Source organism: Ruditapes philippinarum, unplaced genomic scaffold (genome assembly GCF_026571515.1).
Source record: "Ruditapes philippinarum isolate M1 unplaced genomic scaffold, ASM2657151v2 ctg5541_1_1_1_1, whole genome shotgun sequence".
NCBI lineage: Eukaryota > Metazoa > Mollusca > Bivalvia > Venerida > Veneridae > Ruditapes > Ruditapes philippinarum.
The window spans coordinates 41,966-52,755 of NW_026860692.1; the positions used below are offsets into that span (position 1 = coordinate 41,966).

Sequence of the window (10,790 nt, forward strand, 5' to 3'; positions counted from 1 at the left end):
AAAAGTATGTGAACTATAACTAACTTATCAAATGTGAAAAAGCACATGGCTAATGAATGCTAAAGAACAAAATTTGTTGACAGGACGGTTATCACTCTTACATAAAAAACACATTACTAGCAGAAATGTGTTGAAAATAGTTTCAATTTGTTACTCATACATATTTAAATAAGAATAGATCTAAACTTTCACTGTTGCTTAGCTGATATGAAAATACTAAAATACTTATTGAAGTAGCTGAGATAAATCAAAATTTTTAAAGCATTGGCCTGAAATACAAAACATTAAAAACATAATAATTGATTGAAATGAGAAAAGATAAAAACAGATTCCCTAAAGCCGTGTGATGTTCTTTATTACCAAGTCTTAGACTCAAAAATACTTGCACAATTGTTTCAAGTAACTTCCTTTAGACACCTAAATATGGACAAACAAAAGTATATGACAAAATATATAATTGCTTTTCCATATTTTCACTGGTGACTTGTAATAAGAAAAGAAAAAAGAGGAAAATTTGTATTATTCTACTATTATATAAGAAAATTCAATTTTTTCTATAAATACAGGACTTATGTTCATCCTGTGGAATGAAAATTATCACATTTCACTTGTGGCTATTGCCACTCTTGCAATTGAAAATAAATGCAGTACTTATAGTAAAAAAATTGATTATCATTTTTTTACTAACCAGTGAAGTACAGGATGTTACTATAGACTTCAATAATTTTTTGTGAACTTTGGCATATGGGTTATCTATTTTTACATGCATTTGTTTTCAGAACTTCATTACAACAGTTAAGACAAGGGTATTTTTCTTATTACTGTATGTATAAACTATAAAGAAGTTGTTTCTTTTGTAAGACTATGCTAATGTAGTATCACACATAGTAGTCAGAAAATATTTTCTTACTAATGCGTGAACATAGCATCATACAGAACAAACAAACATACACTCTTTCATACTTGCCAGAGGGTTTAATAATTTTATTATTAAAGTAGAGAACTTAAACTCATGCAATTTGTTCCATCTGAATAATAATCCATTAAATAATTTCAATTTAATTTTTTAGGTAAATTCATAAATGTAAATGCTAAATGGTCAGGATCAGCCCATGACAGCTTTGTACTTAACTTAATACAGTGTACATATAATATATACCTCCCCATGTAAAATTCCAAATCTCCTTTTCCAACTTTCAAATGCCATTTCTATAGCAACTCTTGTTTTACAGTGAGCTCTGTTATAACGCTCCTTTGAGGGTGTGTCAGAATTTCTGTATGGTGTCATCAGGTATTTCATACAAGCATAACTGAAATGTAATGGATTATTTTTACAGGGAATACACACACATGCAGATAAATAGAAGCATTCAAGATAGTAAAGACAAGACATGTGTTATTAAACTTCATACCCACTGTCTCCAAGGAGTACTCCATCACTAAGTTGCCTGAAGTTTCTGTCCAGGTGTTGGCACAGTGAAGATGACTTAAGTTAATTGTATACGTTACGAAATAAAATTTCTGTTCTGTTCTGTTCTATATTCAATTTCAGTATACAATATACAATATGATTAAATGATAATAGAGTATAATAATTATACTTTACAAATACTACAAACTGTTAAATAAAATTCAAAGGATAAGCATTCAAATATTACAAACTGTTATATATAAAAATCAAAGGGTTAATATTCATTAATCTTAGTTAGCATTTTTTATTCAATTAGCATTAATTATTCAAAGTGTCAACAATGTCCTTTATTTCATTGTCAGACAAAGGACCATACATAATAGTAATAAAAAGTGTGTGGTTATGTCCACTTTATAAAATTGAAGGTGTGGGGTTTTGTCCACTCTATACAATTAAGTTTTGGGGTTTTGTCCACTCTATAAATTTTTTAGGTGTTGGGTTTTGATGTGTGGGGTTTTGTCTGTCTTCCGTATGTATATGCTGTATTACAATTATGAAATAACATATTTCACTTTCTTTACATAAACAATGTATTCTAAATGTTCCGATACTACTGATTTTTAGTTACATAAGAAAACAAATATTTAAAAACAGTCATATACCTTGATTTAGAAAAGTAAAAATTCCTTTACTATAATAATTCTTTGAAACATATTGCAAAGGAAAATCTTATGAGAGCTCAGATATTGTTTACCAATTCAATTATAGGTAATCAGAAAAAAGAGATGCTGCTCTAGAAATAGCTTTAAGTATTAAGTCTACATTCACTCTATAGAGATATTGATGCATTTGAAGGCAAAACTTCTTTGAAGAAATTATGCAATTATCATGGATAAAATACAAGTGTGTAAAAATATTATAGTTACTTTTTCTGCTTCTGGTTCTCATTACATGTCTGATGTCTCTTATTTTGGCTGGTCATGTCTGAGCTATCAGTTTTAGTCTGAAATATTTAGTTTATTTCAAGTCCTGTTTTTCTTTATTTGCAGCAGTGAAATGGAATGCAAAAGGAGAGATAAAATAGATAAATACAGAATCCCTAAAGAAAGCCCAACACGGCAAAATTGAAAATGTTGCAGGCTCGGTTTGATTGAGCCTGTTCATGGACGGTACTGGAAAGTGCAAGTTACCGTCCACGCCCTCTAGCACCGGCTTAAGCAAAATTCAACATTTAAACGTGAAATAGTAAAATTTTGAATTTAGAAACATTCGCAGATGTGTTCATACGGCGGTTATCATGGAACCTTCAATGTGACACTTCCGTGCCATTCCATGAAAAGCGGCATATGGTCCCCAAGTAATAAAAAGCGTGTGCCCTAAACGAGAAAACAATGGGCGGAACTAAATAAAATGGAATTTTGAAAGGGGATCAGAGGTTATGAAGCCCGCGTATCACAAATAAGACGTCAAAGACAAATTTAAAAAGCAGGCAACACCCTAAGGGTGATTCAACATTATTCAAGTAGGAATATTGGAACCACCCAACTAGAAAATGCCAAAAAGTTGAAACTAAAAATACCACAAGCACAACAATAATGTCGTGCTGAACGATCTTCAAGGATCGAAAATATAACATCATTGATTAAATGTACTGGGAGACTTTTTACAGCCGCCACACGGCACAAATAACACGGATGTGATCATAAAATAGATAAATACAGAATCCCTAAAGAAAGCCCAACACGGCAAAATTGAAAATGTTGCAGGCTCGGTTTGATTGAGCCTGTTCATGGACGGTACTGGAAAGTGCAAGTTACCGTCCATGCCCTCTAGCACCGGCTTAAGCAGAATTCAAAAAACCTAAATTTTTAATAAAATCACGAATTCTAGAAAGAAAATACATTGTTATTTAAGCTTATGTTAGTAATGTTAATTATTACACAATCATAAAGCAAGAGCTGTTGAAGTAGTCCAGCTTGCTGGTCTAATCTTAAAAATATATTGATTTTTCATGAATTTGAAAAAGAAAGTTAAATTCTATTTCTTAAAGGGAAATACTGAGTTGTATAAATGGTCCATTATCACATACCTCCTGCGCTATTTCAACATTCGCATTTTCTGGATGAATGACTTCAACTTCATCAGATACTGTTGATGTGTTACCTGTGATGACATTGATATGTTTATCTTAATAATAATAATAATAAATATGGGCTTATGAGTTGTCTCCCTTACATCATGTAAAGGGTACATACATGTCTAAGATGACTTATGCCTACTTCATAATTATAGTGATAGGCAACACTATTTCAAATTCATGCATAATTGCTAGAAAGATTAAGTTGGCTTAAAATACATATTAATTAATGTATGAAAGTTCTTTTACTGTCTTGACTTCTTAAGTTCCCTTTTTTCATTTAAGGAACTAGATTCAATATTTCAGGTCTAAAAAAGTGAATTATACAATTTTCAACATTAAGTCTAAACTTTTACAATAACTAGATAGTATGATAGTATATGAAGACAAATTTATATACAAATGTAATATACAAATTAGCATCTGAAATTTTTGTGTGTGCATATAATTAGCAGTATGCATGTGTCAGATAATGAGTTTAAGTATCATGTGCACATGTATTAAAGATTATGCTAAATATATATGTAGATAAGGTCAAATTACTGCCTATCTGTATACTCATCCTATATTTACACACTACATTCTCATTCATTCAGGCATATATAATACATGACATCATTTTCATTCATCATTATAGAATTATGGGTAATGTCTTGTTCTTGTTGTTCTTGTTGTCCTTTGTTATGTCCTGTGTTGTTAAGTGATGTCCAATAAATATCTTGTATATTTGCTAAGTGAGAATGTGATTGGATGTGAGTGACTTCATATCATTTTATGCATGGGCAATTTACATTTCTTTTCTAAGGCAGAAGTCATTTTCAAACTTTGTTTGCATTATAAAGTTAACTTCAGTAGTTCTTCATAGAACATTTTGAATGCTGTATTTATCTAATTCAACTTTATGTTTGTTCTTTATAGAATAGATTTTCTATTATTTTATACAATACAGGTCAGCCAGTTGCACCTGGTAAGATATGTTTTACTTTAAATAACTTAAAAGAAATGTGTTGAAATGTATGAATTAAATAGTTGGAATTGTTTGAAATATGAAATGTTAAATGATATTGAATTTGTATTTTAATTTGTGTTTTGTATTTCATGTATTAATAATTGTTTATTCATAATTATAGGTTTCATTTTCACATCATTAAAATACATAGAAATTGAACACCCAGTCAGAGTTGGTCATGTATTCTATCCAAACCATACTCTACATATATTAATTAATATATTGTCTACGTACCAGCCTCCATATTTGCACTGTCTATCTGACACCCTTCATTGCTGGTAACTGTATTATCAGTGACTGTAATTATAAAAAATAATAGTTTGATCATTTCCATTTGAGAACATCTGTATTTGTGCACAAACTATGGTTCAATACATGTTTTTTATTTTACCTAGTTTAATAAGTGATAAGTTTAATATTATAATAATTTTTATATTTTTTGACATTTAGTATCTGCCACTTTGTTTATACTATAACCCTGGCTAGGGCCTCTTGTAACTTTTTATTTTTGATTATTCAGTAGAATTTAATCGAATAACATTTTGTAGGAAACTGTGTAGAAAATTCTTGTGAATCCTATCATTGTTTAAGTGTTATTAACTTTATTAAGCGCTGCTGCTGGCCAATTTATCATAAATTATACTTATAATAATTTTCAAACGGTTTGATTAAAGTATTATGTCGATGATTATCTATAGCTAAGGGAAAATCAATAGTGTAGTCCTACCAATAACTATGGAACTTATTCTTATACGGACTCTCAATCAAGCAGATACAACACATGAGAAGCTTCAAACAACGAAAATTTGACGAACTTATTTACTATTTAACCTGTAAGCCTCCCTTTATAATCCCTTTCTGTCATTCCTTGAATGTATTAGCTTGGTTAAGGTTGGATGAATATTTTGAAAACAACAATCATTGCCGTTATTTTCGAAAAATTGTAGATTTTAAGAGTAAACAGCTGAGTGAGGCTTCAAAACGAGGCAAACTCAAGTCAAGGTCGCTCTTTAAATAGCTGTATACTATATTTAGCAACAAAATATTGCAGACGACGAAGGGTGTTTCCTAACTTCAAACTTGTTTATTTACTTTTTGTAATTATTAGCTATTTATGTTTATTTTGGGACACATTAAAACCATTATAGAATAAAAACATATACTTACTGTAATCAAAACAAATTTCGGTCTCCAAACCACCATCTATCCCACAAAAATTCTCCGAATCAGTGTTGAGGTCAATTATATCTTTGACCTTGGGCGAATTAAGTGGTGGTCCACCTCCAGGTTTGTTAAAAGACTGCTTGAAGTCACTGTGTGTCTGCTTAGAAATACGAGAGAGGTTGAACCATTTTGTTTTTTCCTCTTTGGTGGTTCTTAAGGCATTGCCAGCCTCTGAAACTTTGAGAGCAATGCCCTCCCAGATCCTGTTCTTTACATTGTTTGGAATTTTGGTGCCTTCAAGCAGGCCTTTATTCTTACTATATGCTGCCACAAGGACAGATATTTCATTGCATGAAAAGTAAGATATCCTGGCATGCTTTATTTTTTGGTTTTCACTCAGAGTTTGTGATTGTACCTCTTGAATTTCGGCCATCTTGGATTACTGTACAGGATGTAGCACACTGCATTATGGGATTGTTTTTTGTTGTTAAATAGTTAACGAAAAGTTGACCAAATTAACTTTTGGTTAACTAACAAAAATTTTAACAAAGCTCTGAACAACCAAAACTTTAACATTTCGTAAGTTAACAAGAATGTTAAAATTTAACAACTTTTAAGTTAATTTGTTGTTAAAGTTAACAAACGTTTTGAACAACTGGGCCATTGTCTTTTAAGTGTCCCCATAGAAAGAAATCTAACGGACTTAGATCAGGGGAGTGTGGAGGCCAAATTTTGTCTGATTTAAACGAGATAAATTTTCTGCCAAATGTTTCTTTCAACCATTCCATGCCGCTCCATCTTGCTGAAACCATATTGTATTAATGTTAACACCTTTTCTTCGTAAGGCTGGAAGAAATTGTGTCTTCAAGAGAGAAAGATATCGCTCACTATTTATTGTTTTGGTTTCACCTTTCGATTAAAAAAATCAATCACACCAGTCGAACTCAACGCTGCCCATACCATCACCTTGTCATCATGAAGTGGCTTTTCTAAATAGAATGTTGGTTTCTCTTTACTTCATACTCGACAGTTCTGCTTGTTATCAGCGGCATTGAGATAAAATGTGATTCGTCTGAAAACCATATCTTTTCACATTATCAATCATCCAAGGAGCAAACTCTAATCTGCTCTTTATGTCTGTTTCTTTAAAATGTTGCATAATGGATAATGAATAGGGAAACAAATTCAAATCAAAACGCAGCGTCCTATGCACACTTCCATAACTAGAGTTATTGGTGATGTCTCCAAGAACTTTTCTTACAGATTTTTGTGGTGTCTCCTGAATCACTTGCTGGATTTCTGCAACGTTCTCTAAACTGCGGATTGATCTTGGTCGTCCACTGTTGTTGTGTCGGCTATCCTCAACTGACCCAGTTTGTTGAAATCTATTTACCAGCCGGTGCACTTGAAGCTTTGTAAGTCTGTTATCGTCAGGATATTTTTTCTGCTTGTTTGTTTGTTTGTTTGTTTGGATTTTTACGGCACGTCAACACATAACTGGCCATATCGTGCCGAATGCTATAATAGGCTTAAAATATTATGTAAAACATAATAAATGACAATAGAAATGAGCAAATTAGATCCTAGAATACAAATTTATCTCTTTTAAATAATCAATTATGTTCTTTGATGGAATTGTATTAAAAAGTTCTTTGAGTGAACTTACAGAATAAAATCTATTACAGGCCTGTGAAAAATCATGACATTCAAGAAGAAAATGCTTGACAGTAAAATTTTCATTACAACCTACACAGAAAGGGGCATTGTCATTTGTGAGGAGATAAGAGTGGGTTTCTGCATCATGCGAATAACAGCAACTGGAGCCTTAGTGTCAAAATAAAGTTTAACTTCTTCTGCTGCCTTCTTTTTTGACGTCGCCATTTCGAAAAACAACTATTATTTGATGACGTCATCTATGACGTCGTTACGTCAACGTTTTCCCGTAAATTACGTATAAGAGAAACTTATGACAGTTCTCTTTACAATGGTATATAACACAGATTAACTAATTAACTACTACCTGTTACAGTTAAGTCTTTTTTTAAAAAACTTTTCTGATGTTATGACGTTGAGTGTGGTGGTGGACTATCAATAACAGAAATATAATTTTAATTCATTAAATCTGAATGTTTTATATTTATTGTTTAAGACTAAATGCAATTAATTCAAGCCATTTATAAATAATATTTGCATTATCCATCATATGTTAAGCGTTTAACGACCATCATTGTTTGTGCGCGAGTGTGCGTGCGCACTTGCGTTCGAATGTTTATTGTTAAATAATGTTTTAAATAAAATTTTACCAAATACAGTCTACATTTTCACGATTATTTATGGTGTGCCTTCGTTTTCCGCGTATTTCAAGTAATAATGCAAAACATCGATGCACATTAAAAGCCTTGAGATGCGTGAGTAATCTGGGACGATTCTTACGGCATTTTTTGGAATGTGTAGTACTATTTAACCAAAGGTAAAGATCTAAATAAGAAAGAGTATCTTAAGAGTACTTAAAGGGCATAGAGTATTTAAAGAAAATAAGTGTTTAGAAATTTACAACCTTTGATTACACGTTTAAGAACTTATTGTACTTGAGCAAGTATTGGATGCATTAGCTAAGGCAAATCCACAGATATTTAATGCACGAGCAAGTAGTTGACAGTTTTTCATAATTAAATTTTAAACGCACGAGCGACCAACGATTTCTGTTCGAAAAATGGGTATGTGTTTCATATGACGAAAGTACGGCGTTTATAGCGGCGTTTATTAATAAGAATCTTGAATTTCCTGTTAATTTATTATTGTTTAAAAATTCATGATTTGAAAGAATTCCCTTGAAATTTTGTGTATAGGCTGAATATAGACGACAGCAGTCAGGCAAGACAACAGTGAAAATACGAAAAATATGCTTCACTGCAGTGAAAAATAAATATTAACTGTGAAAATCCAATAAATGAAATTTAGCATTTAATTTCTTTGAGTTTTCGAAATATTTCATTTAGAAGTATTTAATAAATAGAATAACATTACACAAGATGCGACGAATTGGTGGTACTGAATTGCTTTGTCAGAATAATGATGTTTCCATGATCAATAAAATTAGATCAGTTATCTTATATTTTGAATATATTGTTTAAACATTATATGATTTTAGAATGTTTGTTACAATTTTCATCAGAATGAAAACTCACATAATTTATTTATTTTGCAGGATCTTATTTTATGACTAACACGAACTTTGGAAGCGAACAAAATAAGTTATCGGTCCTTAAATATGATATTTTTTATCTATTTGATAACTTTTGATCAAATACTAACACAATTGTATATTTCATTTTAGTTATTTTAATTAAAATAGCGAAATAGTAAATGTAGCATAATGGCGATGAACAGTCATTACGACGGAACATAAAACTAATTTTTATATAACATGAAGAGGAGATATTTTATTCTCAAATTTTATCCTTCAACAGGTTTTAACGTTTCAACCATAATAGCAGTTTTTGTTTCCATAATTTTGATTTATAGACACATCATTTCAAGAATATTAACAAAACAAAATTGCTTTCAATTATGTTATGGTCTGATTTTAATAAAAAGGATGTTTCTGTCAATCGTAAAAGCTAACATTAAATTGCGAAATGAGAATTTCAAAATTTTCGTGCATTTAAAATGCAAACAAAAAGTGTAGTTTATTGTAAGTGAAGTCATTCAGCATAATTCGACATGTTTTCTGTTGTTGTTGCTGTTGTTTTCAAATACAATAATTTTTGAAAACAATTTTTTAGAGCATTCTAGTAAATCACTTCACAGGAGTTGACTATTTTTTTTATATCAAACAACATTTATATAATGGCCATTCTTTCTACATCAGACTTGTCGTTCAATAATGATCTTACTGTGCTCTGATAAAAAGGGTTTTTTAATTTTGCTGCTTTTGTCTTGCCCGTCAGGATTACAAAAACTTTAGTAGAGTTCCGTTGAAGAAAATCGCATCGCCTGTCAGCGAAAATTAATGTCGAACGACTGTATACTCGTAAACGTGTATAGTGTTTCAAAGTTCTTATTTATGGTAATGTTATTGCCTAAAAGACTATTTTTTTAATTATTTTTACCTAACTTTTTGAGAATTTGTCAAATGTTTATCAAATGCTTATCACGAAGAACATAAAATGAAATATGAAATTGGATTGGGTCTTTTTTAAACAGTTTATTAAATATTCTCAGTATTATGGACTTTGCACCATAAATAACAAACACAAACAGAAATGTAAAGAAATCTACACTGTCCGTAAATATCTGATATATGCAACAAACCTCTTTGTGACGTTCATGTAGTTTGTGAATACAAGTTAAGTTATAAATAGCTTGGACAAAATGAATTAACCCAGGGTCAATCTTATCAGAATGAATGCAATAATAATGCAGACATTGTGTCGTTAAAGATAGCATCCTAATAAATGAAAATCTTCATCTTCTTCTAAATGTTATTTATAGTTGACAAGAAAGACAGTCCAATTACACAATTTACAGTTAATTTAACACTATGACTTTATTTGTCTCTGGGAAAGCTCGATCGCTGGTACTGAGACTTTTTTGGCATAACTCAGCCAGTGAAACACACATGTTTGAACTATTTACCTTGAAATAATTTGTATCATTAAATAATACAGCTACAAGTACCACTGTTAAAATATTTGTAAAGGGTAATAAGATAAAAAAATGTAAATATATAACACATCATATGATTTATACGTCAAGACGAAAACGGAACATAAAAAACGAAAAAAAAAATAATTGCATGAAGTTAAATCAATATTCAATTAATCTTTGCATTATTTATAGCTAAGCATGTTCCTTTTTCAAATAATAATGTTTTCTCGTAAACACTCATTTCAAAAAGTTTTTCCCTTAATATTATTTATTATGAAAATGGTTCCCAAGAATTGGAAAAATTAATTTCCAAGTAGAAACATTTTTTTGTGTTATTATTGTTGAAAGATGTTCCGTTAGAAAATAAAATTATTAAGTAGTGCAATGCATATTCTTAAAAAATAAGATGTTGTGTTTGA

The 10,790-nt window shown here is 30.7% G+C and overlaps 1 protein-coding gene across 2 annotated transcripts; it reads right to left on the reverse strand.

Annotated features, from left to right (window-relative positions):
• Positions 1-1,891: 1,891 nt before the first annotated feature.
• Positions 1,892-6,235, reverse strand: LOC132713085 (uncharacterized). 2 transcript variants are annotated; one of them, XM_060695547.1, is made up of 4 exons: positions 5,725-6,235; positions 4,792-4,854; positions 3,501-3,574; positions 1,892-2,414 (listed from the first exon to the last, which is right to left on the reverse strand). In XM_060695547.1, exons 1-4 carry the CDS (start codon positions 6,152-6,154, stop codon positions 2,334-2,336), a joined length of 648 nt encoding a protein of 215 aa, XP_060551530.1. In that variant the 5' UTR covers positions 6,155-6,235; the 3' UTR covers positions 1,892-2,333. The 2 variants fall into 2 exon arrangements, with proteins under 2 accessions (XP_060551530.1, XP_060551531.1); XM_060695548.1 differs by lacking the exon at positions 4,792-4,854.
• Positions 6,236-10,790: the final 4,555 nt, after the last annotated feature.

What these genes read in the sequence shown, in the direction of transcription:
- LOC132713085 (XM_060695547.1), bottom strand. Translation starts at nt 6,154, where the DNA reads ATGGCCGAAATTCAAGAGGTACAATCACAAACTCTGAGTGAAAACCAA. An exon ending in CAGTGCAAATATGGAGGCTG is followed by an intron (nt 3,575 to 4,791) that starts GTACGTAGACAA and finishes ATGTCATCACAG; the next exon opens with GTAACACATCAACAGTATCT. An exon ending in ATGTTGAAATAGCGCAGGAG is followed by an intron (nt 2,415 to 3,500) that starts GTATGTGATAAT and finishes TAAATATTTCAG; the next exon opens with ACTAAAACTGATAGCTCAGA.